This window comes from Muscardinus avellanarius, assembly GCF_963383645.1.
Source record: "Muscardinus avellanarius genome assembly, chromosome: 13".
In the NCBI taxonomy this organism is placed as follows: Eukaryota; Metazoa; Chordata; class Mammalia; order Rodentia; family Gliridae; genus Muscardinus; species Muscardinus avellanarius.
In genome coordinates, this window is record NC_137799.1 from 6,895,331 (window position 1) to 6,916,085 (window position 20,755).

Genomic DNA, 20,755 nt, shown 5'->3' on the forward strand with positions numbered 1-20,755 from the left:
ATGCCGGCCACTGGGAAGACCTTCCGCCGGCGTCGGGTGGACTCAGAGTCCGAGGAAGATGAGCAGGATTCAGAGGAAGTTCGGTGCGTGTGGGGCGGGCCTTCCACGGGCCGGGAAAAGAGAGCCTGACCCAGGGGCCGGCTACTGACCTGGTGCCTCGCACCCGTCGCAGATGCAGTGAACTCTGAGCCGGCGATGTCCCTTCTGCGGGCAAAGAAGTTGAGGCTTCTGGGGGTGAGGACGGCGGCGCCAGGCAGCACGTCCGGGAGTAGTGTCCCGAATACGCTTGGCTTTGGCTTCTGGTAGTCTTGGGGGCAAGGGCGCCCTCCAAGCTGCCGGTTGCCTCCGGTCTAAGGAGGATCTATCAACCCGACATTACTTTTTTTTTTTTTTTTAGATTAAAACTGGAAGAGACCCGAGAGGTGCAGAACTTGAGAAAGAGGCCCAACGGGGTGAGGTGGGTACTACGAGGGGAGGGGAGTCGACAGGGATGAAAGACACCCCAGCTCGGGTTGTCAGCGCAAATACCTCTTCAGACACAGCTCCTTCTCTTGCCTCGTTCTACACCTTCCAGTACCCACAGAAGAGACCAGTGTTCTTGGCAGATGTTTAGTCCTGACATGCTCTGAGCCCATCATTCTACCAATGTTTTAGAAGTACATAAATACACTAACTGGTCAGCCAGGCGTAATCCCAGTACCTGAGAGGCTGAGACAGGAAAATGCCAGGTTCACGGCCAACCTCAGCTACTTAGTGAGCCCCTCTGCAACTTAGTGAGACCCTGTTTCAAAATAAAGAATAAGAGAGCTGGGGTGTAGCTCAAAGGTAGAATGCCCCTGTGTTCTATCCCTAGTACTGCAAAATAAATAAATAAAGGGCTGGGGATGTAACTCAGATAATGCCCCTGGGTTCAATCCCCAGTAACACAAAATCAATCAATCTGGGTTAGCCCAGCTTGGTGGCCCATACCTGGAATTACAGTACTTGGGAGGCTGAGACAAGAGGATTGCAGGTTCTTAGGACAGCCTCAGCAAGTACTGAGATTCTCAACAACCAGGGTTTCCTGGAATCCTGGTACCACCTAAAAAAAAAAACAACAACAAAAAAAAACAAACAAAAAACCAAGCCGAGTATGGTGGCGCACGCTTGGAATCCCAGCATTTGGGAGGCTGAGACAGCAGGATCACAGTTCGAGGACAGCCTCAGCTATTTAGTAAGATCCTTTGCAGCTCAGTGAGACCCTGTTTCAAAATAAAGAGTAAAACATAGGGCAGGGGTGTAGCTCAGAGGTAGAATGCCCCTGGGTTCCATCCCCGGTACCACAAAAAATATAAAGAATAAAAAAGTAGTGCTGGGGGTGTAGCTCAGAGATAGAATGCCTCTAGATCCAGCCCTTCACTCTCTAGTACCACACACAAAAAAAGAACTAAAATAAATATAACCAGTTACTTGTGAAACGCACGTTGACTGTTAGGAGTTTGGGAAATTAAAACAATATATAATCAAGGGCATGGTGGCACAGGGCTGTAGTTCCAATACTTGAGAGAATGAGGCTGCAGAATTGAAGCCAGTGATAATCTAGTGAGACCCTGTTTCAAAATAAAGAATAAAAAAATAGGGCTGCGGTGTAGCTTGGAGGTAGAATGCCTCTGGGTTCCAGCCTCAGTCCCACCAAAAAAAAAAGAAAAAGGAAAAAGAATAGCAAGAGATAATCTCTTACATTTGTCTTTTTTTTTTCTCCCCAAGTCCCGGAATTACAAGCGTGCAGCACCACACCCGGCTTACATTTGTCTTTTGCTGCACCTTCCTAGATGGCAGAATCCTAGAGCTGAAAGCCCAGGCCAGGACAAAGCACATGGCTTTACGGGAGAGTCTGTGTGTGTGTGTGTGTGTGTGTGTGTGTGTGTGTGTGTGTGTGCGCGCGCGCGTGCCCCCACCCACCCCCGCCCTCGGCCTCCCCACCGACTGGGCGGCTCGTTCCTGTGGACTCTCCAGCTGCCTTTCCTGCCCGTCCCTGAGACCTAGCCCTGCGCTGATGGCGCCTCCCACAGACGTCTCTCATTGTGACCTCTCTCTCTCTCTCTCTCTTGCTCAGTGCTGCCGCCCTACTCGTGGGAGAGAAGGTACAAGAAGAAACCACGCTGGTGGTAAGTTAGAGGGTCTTCCCTACGGCTGCTTTTCTGTAGGTGATTGTGTTTCCTTAAAGAATAATAAAAAGCCGGGCGTGGGGGCGCACGCTTGTAACCCCAGCATGTGGGAGGCTGAGACGGGAGGATCCCGTTTCATGGGCAGCCTCAGCTGCTTAGTGAGGCCCTTTGCAACTCGGTGAGGCCCTGTTTCAAAATAAAAAATATGGCTGGTGGTATAGCTGGGAGGTAGAATGCCCCTGGGTTCAACCCCCCAGTTCCGCAAAAATAAATAAATAATAACTATAACTATAAAAAGCTGGGCATGGTGGTGCACACCTGTAATCCCAGGACTTGGGAGGCCGAGACGAAAGGATGGAAGGTTTGTGGCCGGCCTCAGCTATGTACTGAAGCCCTCCACAGTTTAGTGAGACTCTTTCAAAATAAAGAAAGAAAACAAGGCTGGGGGTGTAGCTTGGAGGTAGAATGCCCCTGGGTTCAGTCCCCACACCAGAAAAAAACTAAATAAACCTGCTGGGGGGCAGCTCACAGGTAGAACGCTCTTGGGTTGAATCTGAAGTACAAAAAAAAAAAAAAAAGAAGAAGAAGAAAGAAAAGCATAATGATGCCGGGCGTGGGGCGCACACCTGGAACCCCAGGGCTTGAGAGGCTGACGTGGGAGGATCGCAGGTTCGTGGCCAGCCTCAGCTAATTACTGAGACCCCATTTCCAAACAAAAAATAAAACAGGGAGCTGGGCGTGGTGGCGCACACTTGTCATCCCAGCATCCGGGAGGTGGAGACAGGAGGCGCAGGGTTCACAGAAGCCTCAGCTACTTGGGCCCTTTGCAACTCAGTGAGACCCTGATTCAAAATAAAGAATAAAAAATAGAGCTGGGGCTGTAACTCGGAGGTAGAACGCCCCTGGATTCCATTTCCAGTGCCACAGAAAAATAAAATAAATAAATGAATGAATGAATGCCGGGCGTGGTGGCGCACACTTGTCATCCCCGCGCTTGGGAGGCTGAGACAGGAGGATCGCACAGGTTCGAAGCCAGCCTCAGCTACTTAGTGAGGCTCTCGGCAACTCAGTGGGACCCTGTTTCCAATATATAAATAAATAAATAAATAAATAAATAAATAAATAAAAACAGGTCTGGAGGGCTAGCTCAGAGGTAGAGGCCCTCTCTGGGTTCAGTCCCCAGCACCCCCCCACACACACACACATACAAGGAATACTGATGGAATCCTCCTGCCGCCGCTCTGAAGCATCCATAAGCTGTGTTTGCCTCCGCAGGACGACCCCTTTCAGATGAAGACGGGGGGCATGGTGGACATGAAGAAGCTGAAGGAGAGGGGCAGAGACAAGTGAGTGCGGCGGGCGCCTGGGGGCCGCTGCCCTGGAGACCTGGAGGGCCCGCAGCCTTGTGCGTTGTAAAGTGTGTGTTGTTAAAAACAAAACGGCTTTAGCTCAGTGGCGAACCACTTGCCTAGCACACGTGGGGCTCTGGGTTTGACCCTCAGCACCACTGAAAAACAAAGCAAAAGAAAACAACTTTAAAGGTTGGCTCAGGCCGGCTGTGGTGGCGCACGCTCGTCATCCCCGCGCTGGGGAGGCAGAGACAGGAGGATCGCGCAGATTTCAAGCCCACCACAGCTACTGAGTGAGGCTCTCAGCAACTTAGCGAGACCCTGTTTCCAAATAAATCATAAAACTGGGCTGGGGGTGTAGCTCAGAGCTAGAATGCCCCTGGGTTCAATCCCCAGCACCATGGGAAAAAATAAATAAATAAGAACATAAAAGTTAGCTCAGAGCCAGATGTGGTGGCACACGCCTGTGATCATTACTTGGGAGGCTGAGACGGGAGGATCGCAGGCTTGAGGCCAGACTCAGCAAATTAAGACTCTGTTTCAGAATAAAAATTTTAAAGAAGGGCTGGAGCAGCGCTCAGAGGCCGCGTGCCCCGGGTTCAGTCTCCTATTGCCCTCCCCCGAAAGAGTGCAAAGATTTAAAACTGCAGGTGTCTACTCAGGGGCGGCACCAGAGGCCCAGGGTGTGCCGTAGGAATCCCCGGAGTCTTTATCATATACTTGGGGCCAGCCATGAACAGGCTGTTCTGCTTTGTGCTGTCCTTGTTTCATCTTCTCACCGTGCATGCGGGCCTCGCCACCCTCCTGCAGGATCAGTGAAGAGGAGGACCTGCACCTGGGGACGTCGTTCTCTGCAGAGACCAACCGGAGGGACGAGGATGCGGACATGTAGGTGCCGGGCTCGGCCAGGTCGGGTCTAAGACACTTCGTCACAGGACGGGCCAAGGATTCCCTAGACCTCACAATTGGCACCCTCTTTCCCTTTCAGGCTTGGGAGCTTTGAAAACCTCTCCTGAGTTCTTTAAATGGATGGTTCTTGGGATTTTAGATTCCTTGATTTAGTGAGATTTCCTCCAAACATGGACTTGCCCCCTTCTTATTCTGGTAACCAGGCCCTTAAGAAACAAATTATGCAGCCAGGCGTGGTGGCACACGCTTTAATCCCAGCATTTGGGAGGCCGAGACAGGAGGATCACAGTTCGAGGACGGTCTCAGCTACTACTTAGTGAGGCCCTGTGCAACTCAGTGAGACCCTGTTTCAAAAATAAAGAATAAAGAAAAATAGGGCTGGAGGTGTAGCTCGGAGGTAGAATGGCTGATACCAAAAAAAAAAAAAAAAAATTAAGTACCATCTTCAAAGATCCTTAACACCAGTTGCCTGGCAGGACAAAACCTCATCACTAATACAAGTTGGTGCCTTGGGTTGACACAATTCCAGCTGTTTCTTCCCTCGGTTCCCCACGGACTGATGGAGATGCCCTCGGGGCCCTGTGGTGGGCAGGGGCGGGCGGGGTCCAGGCCGACTGCAGGTGCCCTGTGAGCTGGCCGCGGGTCTCCTTCCAGGGTAAAGTACATCGAGACGGAGCTGAAGAAGAGGAAGGGGATCGTGGAGCACGAGGAGCAGAAAGTGAAGCCGAAGAACGCCGAGGACTGTCTGTACGAGCTCCCGGAGAACATCCGCGTCTCCTCGGCCAAGAAGACGGAGGAGATGCTGTCCAACCAGATGCTGAGCGGCATCCCCGAGGTGGACCTGGGCGTCGAGTGCGTCCACACGGTCTCGCGCCCCTCCCCGGAGGCCGGTGTCCCCAGGACACAGGCAGCGCTCCCCGGCTCGCGGACGGGAGTTTGTGGGGGGGCTTGGTCAGAGTGGGGGAGACCTTGCGGACCCTGGCGCTTAAAGCAGAAGCCTAGGCCCTGCGGGGCGCGGTGGCGCTTGTAATCCTAGTGCTTGGGAGGCTGAGACAGGAGGACCGGAGGATCGCAGGCTCGTGGCCAGCCGCGGCTACTCAGGGAGGGCCTGTTTCAAAATAAAATAGTAAAATAGTAGCCCCAAGCACCACACGCACAAACGGGCCAATCGGGGGTTCCTTTCTCCCCACAGCGCTAAAATTAAGAATATCATTTCCACGGAGGACGCCAAGGCCCGCCTGCTGGCCGAGCAGCAGAACAAGAAGAAGGACAGCGAGACGTCGTTCGTGCCCACCAACATGGCGGTGAACTACGTGCAACACAACCGCTGTGAGCGCCCCTGGGAGCCGGGCGCTCCTCCCCTGGGAGCCGGGCGCGCTCCTCCCCTGTGAGCGCCCGCGGCCGCCTCACCGCTCTCTGCTCTCTTTTGGTCCAGTTTACCACGAGGAGCTGAACGCCCCCATCAGAAGAAACAAGGAGGAGCCCAAAGCCCGGCCCCTGCGCGTGGGTGACACGGAGAAGCCGCAGCCCGAGCGTGAGTGCGCGGCCGCCGGCCTGGGCGGGGCTCCCGGCCCCCCCCCTGCATCCCCGGAGCCTGCTGCCTGCTGCCCCTCAGCCTCCCCTCCAAGGAACAGGGGTGGAGAGCTGGACGCAGTGGTACAGGCCTCAGTCCCAGTACTGGGAGGCCGAGCAGGAGGATTGCAGGTTGGAGGACAGCCTCAGCAACTTGCAGACCCCTGTTTCAAAATCAAAGATAGCTGGGCGTGGTGGTGCCTGCTTGTAATCCCAGCCCTAGGGAGGCTGAGACAGGAGAATCGTAGACAGCCTCAGCTACTTAGTGAGGTCCTTTGCAACTCAGACCCTGTCTCAAAATGAATAGAAATAGGACTGGGGGTATAGCTGGGAGGTAGAATGCCCCTGGATTCCATCCCTAGTGCTGAATATATATATATTTAGAAGATAAAATAGGCTGGATGTGGTAGCGCACGCTTGTAATCACAGCACTTGGGAGGCTGAGACAGGAGGATCAGAGGTTCATGGCCAGCCTTGGCTGCTTAATGAGGCCCTCCACCATCTAGTGAGACCCTGTTTCAAAATAAAGAATAAAAAGTAGAGCTGGGGAGCCGGGCGTGGTGGCGCACGCTTGTCATCCCCGCGCTTGGGAGGCTGAGACAGGAGGATCCCGCAGGTTTGAGGCCAGCCTCAGCTACTTAGTGAGGCTTTCGGCAACTTAGTAAGACCCTGTTTCCAAGTAAAATATAAAAAAAGGTCTGGGAGTATAGCCCGGAGGTAGAAAGCCTCTGGGTTCCACCCCCAGTACCACAAAAAAAAAAAAAAAAAAAGTAGAGCTGGGGGTATAGCTTGGAGGTAGGATGCCCCTGGGTTCAATCTCAGTACTAAAAATAAATACCTCTTGGGATTGCTTTGAGAATTTACTGGGCTGTCAAGCATAACAGACTCATATTAGGAAATTTCAGGAAGCAGAAATTAAGTCTCGTGTAGAGACTGGGTAGGGCGGGTAGGGCAGAGGCCCTGGGGCACCACCCAGGGAGCAGGGGGCGCAGCCGTGCCCCGGTGCGGAGTCCTGCGCCCGCCTGGCACACGGCCCTTGTTCTCCTCAGGGTCCCCTCCTGTCCGCAAGCGCCCTGCTAACGAGAAGGCCACGGATGATTACCACTACGAGAAGTTCAAGAAGATGAGCCGGCGGTACTGAGAGCGGGGAGCAGGGCGGAGGCCGCCGCCGCCTGCAGGGGACAGCTGTCCGCAGCGCGTCCGCACGCCCCTTCAGGCGCTGAGCTTTTGAAACAAAACACTGTCGGAAGCTTTATTAAAGCCCCTTTGTAAACACGTTGGCTTCCTCCGTCCGGGCTCAGGAGGAACCGTCCGGATCCCTGGAGCAGCGAGGCCTTCCCGGGTGCTCTTACGAGGCCTGCAACCCTGGCTCCTCTCGCGTTTGAAATGGGGTTCAAGTACGCACCTTCTTTTAGACTGAGCCAGCGGACAGCAGAGGTCAGGGCGGGGTGGGGGGACTGGGCCCCGACTTTGACGTGTCACCTGTGTATTGTTTGGTCATTTGTTTGGTTTTGTTCTTTCACTAAAAAGAAAAATGGCGTTTATCATCACTTTTAGAATTAATTATCAAATGCAAAACGAATCCGCCTTGTTGGGATTGCTTCCTTACAGCTCTCTCACGTTTTCAGGGTTTTGTGTGTGCGTGGTGCTGGGGATTGAACCCAGAGGCGTTCCACCTCTGAGCTACACCCCAGCCAGTATCGGAGTCTCACTAGGTTGCTGAGCGGCAGTACTTGCTGAGGCTGGCCTCGAACTTCCCTTCCTCCCGGCTCAGCCCCCCAAGTCCGGGGATGACACCACGCCTGGCTTCAGGTCATGTTTTCCAAGCCCAGGGATTGGGTAACTCGCATGGAGAGCTGAGTTGCAGAGACCTTAGCGGCTCCACCTGCGAGCTGCCAAGGACCTTCCCAGGCGCCCTTGTTTCCCAGGCTGGGCGGGACGAGGGGCCTCCCGGCTGGCTGTTTGTGTTACGGAGCTTTGCTCTGGAGTCAGGGCTGAGCCCTGCTCTCAGACTCCGAATTGTGTTCTTGGACAAATCCCTTCCCTCTGAGCCTCAGGTTTCCCACCTGTAAAATGGAGAATGTTTTCCCTCCAGTAGAATGCAAAGCTATTGAAGGCAGGAATTCATGTGGTTTTTGTGTGTGTGTGTGTGCGCGCGCGCGCGCGCCATACCGGGATTGGGCCCAGGGGCATTCTACCTCCGGGCTACACCCCAGCACTATTTTTTTTTTTAAGATTCTTTACTTTGAAGCAGGGTCTCACTAAATTGCAGGTGGCCCCTCTAAATAAGTAGCTGAGGTCGGTTTTGTTTGAACCTGCGATCCTCCTGTCTCAGGCTCCCAGGTCCTGGGATTACAAGCGTGTGCCACCACGCCTGGGTACACGTGCCTCCCCCTTCAGACCCAATCCATAATGTGACACTTGGGCAACCTCAGAATCTGAGTGAGCCAGGTGTGTGGCGCAGGCCTGTGGAAACTGCCAATTCTTCTTTTTTTTTTTCCTTCTTTTGGTGGTACTGGGGTTCCTGGAAACCCTTCTACCTCCGGGCTATACTCCCAGACCTATTTTATATTTTTATTTAGAAACAGGGTCTCTTAAGCCAGAGAGGCTGGCTTTGGACCTGCGCAATACTCCTGTCTCCACTTCCCAAACACGGGGATTACAAGCGTGCGACACCACACTGGGTGGAAATGGCCAATTCTAAGACTGGGGCAGGAAATACACTCCATGGACCTGGAACATCCAGTAGTGCCAGAAAATAAGTGCTCAAAACAGCCAGCAAACACCGCCACATGGCAGGGCAGAGGAGCACCAGGAAGTAATGAAACCCCAGCGCCCAGAGCACAATTTCAGCTAAGAAATAAAGGAGCCGGGCGTGGTGGCGCACGCTTGTAATCCTGGCTGGGGGTGTAGCTTGAAATTAGAATGTCCCTGGGTTCCATCCCCAGTACCACAAAATAAATAAATAAAAATAAAATTGAAAGCTGGGCGTGGTGGCGCACGCTTGTAATCCCTGCACTTGGGAGGCTGAGACAGGAGGATCGCGCAGGTTCGAAGCCAGCCTCGGCTATTTAGTGAGACCCTGTTTCCAAATAAAATCTATATATAAAAAAATAGGTCTGGGAGTGTAGCCCAGAGGTAGAAAGTCTCTGGGTTCCACCCCTAGTACCACCAAAAAAAAAAATTGAGCCAGACTTGGTGGCCCACGCATGTAATCCCAGCATTTGGGAGGCTGAGACTAGAGGATCACGGTTCGAGGACTACGTAGGCTTTTTTTTTTTTTTTTTTTTTTTTTTGCGGGTCTGGAGATGGTTCGAACCCAGGGGCATTTGACCTCCGAGCTACACCCCCTGCCCTATTTTTTATTCTTTTATTTTGAAACAGGGTCCCACTGAGTTGCCAAGGGCCTCAGTAGCTGAGGCTGTCCGCGAATCTGCGATCCTCCGGTCTCAGCCTTGCAAAGGCTGGGATTACAAGCGTGCGCCACCACGCCCAGGTGCACTTAGGCCTTTTGCAACTCAGTGAAACCCTGTTTCAAAATAAAGAATTTTAAAAAATGGGGCTGGGGTGTATCTCAGAAGTAGAACGCCCCTGGGTGCCATCCCCAGTACCGCACAAAATAAGAATAAATTGCTTAAACCCCGAAACACAGAAATGGGTCATCAAGCAAACGTCCACCGTTGACGTTTCAGAAAAAAAAAAAAAAAAAAAAAAGTGCTCTGCCCTTAACAAAGATGGCGTCCTGCGGCGTCAGGAGCCGCGCCGCCCGGAGCAGAGCTGGCGGCGGGCGGGGCGGGGCCGGAAGCGGCGGCGGCGCGGGGCGCGGGCGCGGGGCGGGCATGAAGCTGGGCCGGGCGGCGCTGGGCCTGCTGCTGCTGGCGCCGTCGGCGGTGCGCGCGGTGGAGCCCATCAGCCTGGGGCTGGCGCTGGCGGGCGTGCTCACCGGCTACATCTCCTACCCGCGCCTCTACTGCCTCTTCGCCCAGTGCTGCGGCCAGAAGCGGAGCCTCAGCCGGGAGGGTAGGCGGCCCGAGGCCCGGCTGCAGGAGGCGGCGCCGGACTTTGGCCGGAGCCGTCGGGGCGGCTCGGGGCGCGGGCACCGCGGGGGGCCGCCCCGGGCCCTCTCCGCCGCTGCCTGGGGGGCCGCGGAGCCAGGACGGGCAGGGCCCGCCGGGATGGGCGCCCGACCTCGCCCGCTCCGACCCGCTCTGTCTTTGCAGCGCTGCAGAAGGACCTGGACAGCAAGCTCTTCGGCCAGCATCTTGCCAAGAAAGTCATCGTGAACGCCGTGTCCGGTTTCCTAGGCAACCCGAAGCCCAAGAAGCCGCTGACGCTGTCCCTGCACGGGTGGACGGGCACCGGCAAGAACTTCGTGGGCAAGATCATCGCGGAGCATATCTACGAGGGCGGGCTCCGCAGCGACTATGTGCACCTGTTCGTGGCCACGCTGCACTTCCCCCACGCCGCGAGCGTCCCCCTGTACAAGGCAAGGGCGGCGCCGGGGTCCTTCCGGGGTTTCCTCTTCGGGGGCCGGGGTTTGGGGTTCCGCGTTGACATGGCCGAGTCTGGATGTGGCCGCCGCGTCACTTCCCCTCTGTAAGCCGTAGAAGTTGCAGACGGTTGGAGATGCGCCCTAATTACACCCTCAAAGCTTTGTAGTCCCGAAACTAGGCCAGGTGATACTGAGATCATAGGATTTTAGAGGTGGATAGGAACGAATCCTGCTTAAAGGTCCTGACTTCTCACTCATTGGATGGAGGAGGCTACAAAGAAGCCACTTTTCTGGAGAGGCCTAAGTTTGCTTTAACTGTTGCAAACTGCTGTTTAACTTACTGAGTAGGGGCTGGGGCTGGGCCAGCAGACACCTGGATCTGAGTTCCAGCGCTTCTTCCTGCCAGCTGAGTAGCCTCAGAAAAGCCCCTGGCGCTCTGAACGGGCTCCTCGGGATGAAATGGTGCTGGTGAGCTGTCAGTTATGTAACCCTGGCCTGGCACGGGAGCTTCATGCAAAAGCTGTGGTTCCCACTGACCGCGGACCAGACCCTCAAAGTGGGCAGACAGACAGACAGATGCTGAGCACATCAGCTCCTGCTTAAAGTGACTTTCAGGGTCACCGGTGGTCTTGGGGCTCTTGAGATTGGAGGCTTTTAGTGGTGTGTGTGTGTGTGTGTGTGTGTGTGTGTGTGTGTGTGTGTGTGTGTCTGGGGATTGACCTGTAGGCATTCTACCTCTAAACTACACCCCCAGCCCGATTTTATGTTTTATTTTGAAACAGGGTCTCACTAGGTGGATGAGAGGCTCACTGTTTGTTAAAGCTGGGCTCGAACCTGCGATCTTCCTGTCTCAGCCTCCCAAGTACTGGGATTACAAGCACGGGCCGCGCCACCTAGCCCTAGAGGGGAATCCTAACAAACTTCGGTTGACTTTTTAATTTTTGGTACTGGTGATGGAACTCGGGAGGTTCTACCTCTGCTCTATTCCCTCAGGCCTGTTTTATTATTTTGAAACAGGGTCTCACTAAGTGATGAAGGGCCTCATAAAGTGACTGAGGCTGGCTGCGAACCTGCGAGCCTCCCAACCATGGCCAGCTGGACTTGCAGGGCTGAAACTGGTAAAGTGCTGGGTAAACTGGCATGAGTTTATCACCCTTGTTAGGATCGTAAGCCTGCACCAGCTTAAAAGCTGACTTGAGGCAGTCACTTCTCTGTGCCCGAATGTTCTCTGTCAAGAATGTAACAGTGTCCCTTTAATGGCTTGGGGGACACAGTCTAACTTTATGTAAATGTTAGAATAGTATCCTGCAGCTAAGCATGGTGGCTTTTGTCTGGAATCCTAGTACTTGGGAGGCTGAAGCAGGAAGGAAGATCATAGGTTGGAGTCTGCAGCCAGCCTCAGCAACTTAACAAGGACCTCAGTAACTTAGCAAGGCCCCCAGCAACTTAGCAAGGCCCTCAGCAACTTAGCAAGGCCCTATTTCAAGATTTAAAAAAAAAAAAAAAAAGAATGGGGCTGAGGTTGTAGCTTCGAGGTAGAATGTCTCCGGGTTCAGTCCCCAGTACTGGGGGGAAGTGCCTTGCCAGAGCGAGCACTCAGAGCCCGTCCTCTGTCGTTCCATTTAAGTCGGGGCGCAGGCTGCAGCATCTTGGGTGGACAGCGACTCGCCTCGCGACCTCAGCCGGCTGCTCAGGTCTCCACGTTCCCTCTGTAAACGGAGGCCGGGCCGTCCTACAGAGCAGAATTGCGGCTTACATTACATAACACACACGTGGAATGTTGGAACCACCGTCACCGTGGCCAAGGAAAAGCCCCAGCACTGAGCGCTACAATGGGATTTTTAGAATCTACCTAAAGGGAAGAGCTGAGCCAGAAGGGGTCCGGCAGGGGCCACACACCTGTCATCCCAGTACTTGGGAGGCCAAACAGGAGGATGCTAGGTTCAAGGCCAGCCTCAGCAACTGTGTGTGTGTGTGTGTGTGTGTGTGTGTGTGTGTGTGTGTGTGTGTGTGTGTTTTACTGGGGATTGAACCCAGGGGCATGCTATCTCCGAACTATACCCCCAGATCTGTGTGTGTGTGTGTGTGTTTTACTGGGGATTGAACCCAGGGGCATGCTATCTCCGAACTATACCCCCAGATCTACTTTATTTTTATTTTGAAACAGGGTCTTGCTAGGTTGATGAGAGTCTTAAGACTTGCTGAGGCTGTCCTTGAACCTGCAATCCTCCTATCTCAGCCTCCCGAGTACTGGGATTACAAAAGCCTGAGCTAGCATGCCCAGCTGACCCTCAGCAATTTAGCAAGACCTTGTTTCAAAAAAAAAAAAAAAAAAAGCGGACGTGGTGGCGCACGCTTGTGATCCCAGCACTCGGGAGGCTGAGACCAGAGGATCGCGGTTCGCGGACAGCTCAGCTACTTAGGCCCTCCGTAACTTAGTGAGACCCTGTTTCAAAATAAAGAATAAAAAAAAAAAACAGGGCAGGGGATGTAGCTCGGGGGTTGAATGCCCCTGGGTTCCATCCCCAGACCCACAAAAAATAAAAGCCAGGTGTGGTGGCTCACATTTGTAATTCCACTCCTCGGGAGGCTGAGACAGGAGGCTCGCAGGTGTGCAGCCAGCCTCAGCAACTTGGTGAGACCCTCTGCAACTTAGGAAGACTTTCCAAATTAAAAAAAAAAAAAAAAAAATAGGGCCAGGGGTTGTAGCTCAGAGATAGAATGCCCCTGAGTTCAATACAAACCACCCAAAAAAAAGTACCCTGGGGCATTCAGTGGTAGAACACTTGTCTAGCATGCACCGGGGCCTGGGTTCAATCCCCAGCACACTTAAAAAGACGTGTTCAGATGTGTTTGTATGGAATGTGTCTGCTTAGGCAGATTTATGTTAGAAAACCCCAGACATAGCTGAGCGTGATGGTGTATACCAAAATCCCAGTACTTGGGAGGCTGAGACAGGAGGATCACAGGTTCAAGGACAGCCTCGGCAAGTAGTGACACTCTCATCAACCTAATGAGACCCTGTTTCAAAATAAAACCAAAATAGGGCTGAGGGTGTATCTCCGAGGTAGACCAGCCCGCGGTTCCATCCCAGTGCTACAAAAAGCAAAAGAATGCCCAGATCCTGGTCTAGAGGGGGACCTGGCCCCAGGACAGCGCTGGGTGCAGCCGCCTCTCCTAGGAGAGCCCTGCTTGCTGGCTGGGGCTGTACTGCAGAGCCAGGGGACGGTCGTCATGTGGCTTCTGCCTTCTTCCAAGAAGCCTGGGTGCACAGGCTGGGTGTTGCTTTGCCGTGTGGGGACCAAGGACCAGCACCCCGCTGCCACAGTTCTGAGCAGTAACTTACACAGATGCCCGGGCTCAGAGCCAGGCGGGGTGGGCGGACCCCAGCTCGGCTACCCGCAGGCATCGGGTCCTAGCGGGTTGGTCACACTGTCCGTGCTTCCGAGTGCTCACCTGTGGCCTGGGCGTGATGCTGCCCACTGCGTGGGGGGTCGTGAGGAGGCGGGGGATGGCTGGGCCAGGCGGGCTCTGAGCACGGCGCACCCATGGTTCTCAGTGGGAGGAGCGGGCTCAAGGGGCTGGGGTGTCCCAGCCGTCGAGCACCGACCCAGCACGTGCAGAGGCCCGAGTCCGTCCCCGGCGCTGCGCAGAGCGGCCCCGCTCGGAGCTCTGACTCGCTTTCTCCCCGCGACTCAGGACCAGCTGCAGATGTGGATTCGAGGCAACGTGAGCGCATGCTCGCGGTCCATCTTCATCTTCGATGAGATGGATAAGATGCACGCGGGCCTCATCGACGCCATCAAGCCCTTCCTGGACTACTACGACGTGGTGGACGAGGTCTCCTACCAGAAGGCCATCTTCATATTTCTCAGGTGAGGCGGCGGGTGGGGCGGGCCGAGCGGGGACGGGCACGCGCCCCCGGGGGAAAGGCGCCCGGCTTCCTCTCGCCTCTGCTTCCTAGCAATGCCGGAGCAGAGAGGATCACGGAGGTGGCTTTGGACTTCTGGAGAAGTGGAAGGCAGAGAGAGGACATCAAGCTCAAAGACATGGAGCACGCCCTGTCCGTGTCGGTCTTCAATAACAAGAACAGTGAGTTGGGGTCTGCCGCCACACCTCCCCACAGCCCTGTGCCCGGCAGGGAGCGGGGTACGCAGGCGAAATCTCAGCCCCATCGACCCAGAATTCCTCAGGGGGAATCGTAACTTTTTTTTGGTACTGGAGATCAAACCCAGAGTCAACCTATCTCCAGGCTGTACCCACAGCGCTGTGTGCGTGCGTGTGTGTGTGTGTGTTGTGGGTCTGGGATGGAACCCAGGGGCATTCGACCTCCGAGCTACACCCCCTGCCCTATTTTTTATTCTTTATTTTGAAACAGAGTCTCACTAAGTTGCCAAGGGCCTCAGTAGCTAGGGCTGGCGGCAAACCTGCGATCCTTCTGTCTCAGCCTCCCAAGTACTGGGATTACAAGCGTGCTCCACCACGCCTGGCTTGGGGCCGGAGCCTTTGACTTGGCTGCTTCCCCAGCCAGTGTCACACGGCCTTTGACCTGGAGCCCAGGAGGCAGGAAGCCAGGACGGGCTGAGTCACTGGCTGACCCCAGTCATGCAGGTTGTCTGACCCGGTGACGGCTTGGCTCAGTTTCCGAGGTATCAGAACAAAAGCCTTATTTGAAACATTCACCAAGCCAGGTGTGGTGGCGCACGCTTGTAATCCCCACGCTTGGGAGGCTGAGACAGGAGGATCGTGCAGGTTCGAAGCCAGCCTCAGCTACTTAGTGAGGCTCTCAGCAACTTAGTGAGACCCTGTTTCCAAATAAATTATAAAATAGGTCTGGGAATGTAGCCCAGAGGTAGAAAAGCCCCTGGGTTCCACCCCCAGTAACACACACACACACACAGGAATAAAAAATAGGGCAGGGGGTGTAGCTCAGAGGTAGAAGTGGCCTGATTCAATCCCCAGTACCATAAAGAAAAAAAGTCCCTGGGATGGCGCGTCGCGGGAGTCAGAGCTCTCGGGCGTGCTGCAGCCTCGCCTCGGGGCTCTGTTACTCTCGAGGAGCCCAGTGTGTTCCCCAGAATGCTCCACGCGGTGCTGCCGGTGGCACCGGGCTCCCACCCTATGGCTGGTCTCGCCAGAGGCCAAAGTTCCCAAGACAGGAGTGGCTGCCTGCGGGAACCCCGGGCTCCTTCAGCTTCCTTTCAAACTGCCGCCGGGGCGTGCGCTCTGGCTCGCGGCCCTCGTCCCCATCCCTGCCCAGCCTCCTGCGGCGGTGGCACTCTTGCCCTGCTCCCTGGCGGTCACAGCAGCACCGCCGCTTGCAGCGTGGCTGGCCGCACCTTCTCCCGGGCGGGCAGCTCACGGCGCCATCCCGGGCCTGGCTCGGAGTCCACGCGCCCCTGGCGTGTGGCGCGGACCGCCTTCCTGCTCTTTCCCAGGCGGCTTCTGGCACAGCAGTCTGATTGACCGGAACCTCATCGACTACTTCGTCCCCTTCCTCCCCCTGGAATACAAACACCTGAAGATGTGCATCCGGGTGGAGATGCGGGCCCGAGGCCACGCCGTCGACGAGGACATCGTGAGCAGGGTGGCCGAAGAGATGACGTTCTTCCCCAGGGAGGAGAGGGTTTTCTCTGACAAGGGCTGCAAGACTGTGTTCACCAAATTAGATTACTACCTGGACGACTGACAGCCAGTCTTCGGGGGAACCCACGCCGCCCCCTCCGAAGGAAAGGGGCCTCTGGGGCCCTCTCGGCTCTCCCGGGCCTGGGGCCGCCGCCCCTGCTGGGGACAGACAGACATGAAGCTTCAGCGCCTCCGGGAGGGAGACATGGCCCCCGCCATCCCGCCGGGGCTCACGGTTTTTAACAAATTATGTTTTAATCTCACGTGTTTCTGTTGCAAGGAAGGACAAATAAGTTCGACCGAAAATGTGATAACTTTATTTAAAGTGGTTTTTAACATGGGAAACATTATGAAAACCTTTTGAGATTCTAAGGGCTGGGCTCTGTGAGCTTTTTAACATCCCCGCCACTGTCAGGTCCACCGGGTCGGGTCTCCGCTGCCCAGCACGGCCAGGCCGGGGATGCAGGGTTGGTGCAGGAGCTCTGTCACCGGACCTCTGTCTGTTCGTTTAAAGAAGGCACATTTCCAGGGGCCCTGAGTAACACACTTCTTCTGGCAAGAGGGCAGTGAGCCGAGTGAGTTTGGGAATCTAGGGCTTAGGAACTAAGAGGATGCGGCCCAGCACCAGAGATGAGCCCACCTTGCTCTCCCAGGTGTTACTGTTTGAGGTTGGAGGGGGTACTGGGGATGGAGCCCAGGGGCATTCTACCTCCAACACCACAGCCCTATATTTTATTTATTTTGAAACAGGGTCTGAGTTGCAGAGGGCCTCACTAAGTAGCTGAGGTTGGCTGCGAACTGTGATGCTCGTCTCCAGCCTCCTGAATGCTGGGATTATAAGTGTGCGCCAGCCCAGTTTATTACTAGTTTTTATGTTAAAACAGAATTCTTTAGCTGACCCCCTTTTTTGTGGTACTGGGGATGGAATCCAGAGGCATTCTACCTCCGGGCTACACCCCCTGCCCTATTTTTATTCTTTATTTTGAAACAGGGTCTCACTGAGTTGAGGAGGGCCTAAGTAGCCGAGGCTGTCCACGAACTGCGATCCTCCTGTCTCAGCCTCCCCAAAGCTGGGATTACAAGCGTGCACCACCACACCCGGCTTTCTTTTTATATTTTATTTGGAAACTGGGTCTTGCTAAGTTGCCGAGAGCCTCACTAAGTTGCTGAGGCTGGCTTTGAACCTGTGTTCCTCCTGTCTCAGCCTCCCAAGCGCGGGGATCACAAGAGCCTTGAGGTTAGGCTGGAGTGGAGGCAGCCCAGGTGGAGGGAGTGAGGCTCCCGCGGGCACCCCAGGCCCAGGTCAGCGCTGCGCCTCGCCAGCCGCGCAGGGCGATGAGCCCCAACGCCCAGCTGTGGCTGGCAAGTCCGGCTGGGATGCCGTGGGGGCCTCAGCCAGTGGGAGCGGAAGCCACGTGCTGTGCAGAGGGCTCCCGTGGGTGTGGCTGCGGCTCAGCTCACAGGGAAGGATTTTTTTGCAGCACTGGGGATGGAACCCAGGGGCATTCTACCTCTGAGCTACACCCCAGCCCTTATTTTTTTGTCCTTTTTTTTTTTTTTTCTTTTTGCAGTACTAAAATGGAACCCAGGGGCATTCTACCTCAAAGCTACACCCCCAGCTCTTTTTTTTTGGTGGGTCTGGGGATGGAACCCAGGGGCATTCAACCTCCAAGCCACAGCCCCTGCCCTATTTTTTATTCTTTGAGACTGAGTCTCACTGAGTTGCAGAGGGCCTAAGTAGCCGAGGCTGTCCACGAACCACAATCCTCCCGTCTCAGCCTCCCGAATGCTGGGATTACAATCATGTGCCACCATGCCCGGCGTTTAGTCCTTTTTATGTTTGAAACAGGATCTCATTGAGTTGTGAAGGGCCTAAGTAGTAGAGGAGGTTGTCCACGAACCGCAACCCTCCCGTCTCTGCCTCCCGAATGCTGGGATTATAAGTGTGCTCTACCATGCCTGGCTACAGGAAAGGTTTATTAGCTGCTATAGAAGACAAGTTTCCCAATTAATCCCAGTACTTTGGAGGCTGAGACAGGAGGATCTCAAGCTTGTGGGCAGCCTCAGCTACTCAGTGAGGCCCTCTGCAACTTAGTAAGACCCTGTATCAAAATAATGAATAAACGGCCAGGCGTGGTGGCGCATGATTGTAATCCCAGTACTTGGGAGGCTGAGACAGGAGGATCATGCAGGTTCGAAGCCAGCCTCAGCTACTTAGTGAGGCCTTCTGCAATTCAATGAGACTCTGTTTCCAAATAAAATATTTTTTAAAATGGGTCTGGGAGGATAGCCTGGGGGTAGAAAACCCCTGGGTTCCATTTCCAGTACCACAAAAATAAAAAAAAGTAAAAAGTAGGGCTGGGGGTATAGGTCAGAAATAGAATGCTCTTCGGCTCAGTTCCCTATTACCACAAAAGAGAAGAGTAGGTGGTACATGACATAATGTTTAGACTTTATTACCTTATATTCAGTAGGTCAACTCAAAGTGCTGTCCATGCCAGGTGCGGTGCACGCTTGTAATCCCAGCATTCGGGAGGCTAAAACAGGAGGATCACAGTTCGAGGACAGCCTCAGCTACTTAGGCCCTCTGCAACTCAGTGAGACCGTTTCTTTTTTTTTTTTTTTTTTTGCGGGTCTGGGGATGGAACCCAGGGGCATTCTACCTCCAAGCTACACTTCCCAGGCCTGCGTAGCTGAGGCTGTCCGCGAACCGCGATCCTCCAGGTCTCAGCCTCCCGAATGCTGGGATTACAAGCGTGCGCCACCACGCCCGGCTCAGCGAGACCCTGTTTCAAAATCAAGAATAAAAATGAGGGCCGGGGGTGTGGCTTGGAGGCCGATGCCCGGGCTCCATGCGGGGTCGAGGCTTCCCAAGTCACACATCAGTAACAGCGGTCCAAAGGTGGCGACACGTGTTGAGTTTATTACGTCACTGTAAACAGAACGAACTCTAGCCGCCTCGGCCACACCGAGAAGTCACAAAGGGAAGGTAACGGGGCTCCAAAAAGCCATGCCCACGCTGTAAACATCCCCATCCTACCATATTTAAGACAAAAACACTGTGCACTGTAGCACATGTTTGCAACCACCGCACAACTCCAAATAGGTCAGAACGGTTTGCCTGGCTGGAATTTTTGTGTGTGTGTGGCACTGGGGATTGAGCCCAGGGGCATTCTACCTCTGAGCTAAACTCCAGCCCTATTTTATTTTTATTCTGAAACAGTCTCACGAGGTTAATGAGTCTCACTACCTGCGGAGGCTGTCCTTGAACCTACGACCCTCCTGTCTCAGCCTCCCAAGCACTGGGATCACGAGCATGCTCCACCACGCTTGGTTGGCTTACATTTTTTTTCCTGTGGTCCTGGGGTTTGAGCCGAGGGGCACTCTACTTCCAGGCTGCACCCCGGCCCTACTTTTTACTCTTTATTTTGAAACAGGTGAGACACTGGTTTGTGGAAGGCCTCACCAAACTGCTGGGGCTGGCCTCGAACCTGTGATCTTCCTGTCTCAGCCTCCCAAACACTGGGATTACAAGCGTGCACCACCACGCCCAGCTGGCTGGGATCTTGGAACCTTCGAGTCTCAGTTCCCAGCCATCAGGGTGCAGACTGGCGCTGCCCTATGGGTCATCATGAGATCACACGCAGGCCCAGCCTCAGCTCGGGTGACCTACAATGATAAGCACAGAGACCATGCTTTTCCTCCGTGGTACTAAGGACTGAGCCCAGGGATGCTCCAGAGCTACATACCCAGGCCTCCCTCATCTTTAATTTGAAACAGGGGCTCACAAAGGTCTCCCATGTGGCCTCAAACCTGTGATCCTCCTGTCTCAGCCTCCCAAGTACTGGGAATACACGTATATGTCACTGCGCACAGCAGGGTACCATGCATTTAATAACCATCCTATTCCCCCAGACACACACACACACACACACACACACACACACACTCATAGTATTAAGAGTACCTGAGATGAGAATAAGCAATTATTCCCTTTTGTGTCCTTCCCAGGTTTTAAAATATGCAACACCCCATACTTCTCCTACATTAAGATGCGGAAGTAAAACGTTATAAAAAAATAGACGTATCTTGAAGACTGCAGCGGGCCGGGCAAGGGCACACTGACCTTGGCCGGGCTTGTGGGCGTGGGGAGGAGCCCCCCTCCTGACTTCAAAGCATAACAGGCCCGCGCCCCATGGGAACCAAGGCTGAAATCCAAAGCCAACAGTGCTGTCCTGGTGGGACTAGAGAGGGCGGCGGAGAGGGGAGCCTGGAGACCGCTCAGGGAAGGCTGGGGCGGAGATGGGATGTGAACTGAGCACTGTGGCGGCTCCCGTGCACAGCTGCGGGGAGGAAGGCGATCCTGGCGGGTCCTCAAGGCGCTGAGTCACTGAGTCACCGGCTGGCTGGAGGTGTGGGTGCCGGGCGCAGCCCCGAGCCTCCGCTGGACACAGCATCTCCAGGTACCCGGCACCGTGCGAGGGATTCCGCCGTCCGCTGCGCCAGCAGGTGATGTACCTCCCTGCTACATTCCTGCCCCAAAGGCTAGTGTCTTTCCACAAGTCAGCCTGAGAGCTGAGCCTCACTGCGGAGGCCCACAGGTGCAAATGTGCGAACCCCCAGAAGCCTCCAGAGGGCTGCCGCGAGGGCGCGGGCGGGGC

At 54.7% G+C, this 20,755-nt stretch overlaps 2 protein-coding genes across 2 annotated transcripts; both read left to right on the forward strand.

The window, feature by feature from the left end:
• On the forward strand, positions 1-7,118 carry LOC308271942 (splicing factor C9orf78; the record flags this gene model as incomplete). The annotated part of the gene is made up of 9 exons (XM_080708626.1): positions 1-83; positions 398-457; positions 2,096-2,147; positions 3,423-3,493; positions 4,307-4,384; positions 5,060-5,257; positions 5,598-5,734; positions 5,841-5,939; positions 7,027-7,118. 9 exons carry the CDS (start codon positions 1-3, stop codon positions 7,116-7,118), a joined length of 870 nt encoding a protein of 289 aa, XP_080564752.1.
• A 2,698-nt stretch (positions 7,119-9,816) lies between these two features.
• Positions 9,817-16,158, forward strand: TOR1A (torsin family 1 member A; the record flags this gene model as incomplete). The annotated part of the gene is made up of 5 exons (XM_080709296.1): positions 9,817-9,997; positions 10,198-10,463; positions 14,169-14,344; positions 14,434-14,561; positions 15,908-16,158. 5 exons carry the CDS (start codon positions 9,817-9,819, stop codon positions 16,156-16,158), a joined length of 1,002 nt encoding a protein of 333 aa, XP_080565422.1.
• Between the last annotated feature and the right edge of the window lie 4,597 nt (positions 16,159-20,755).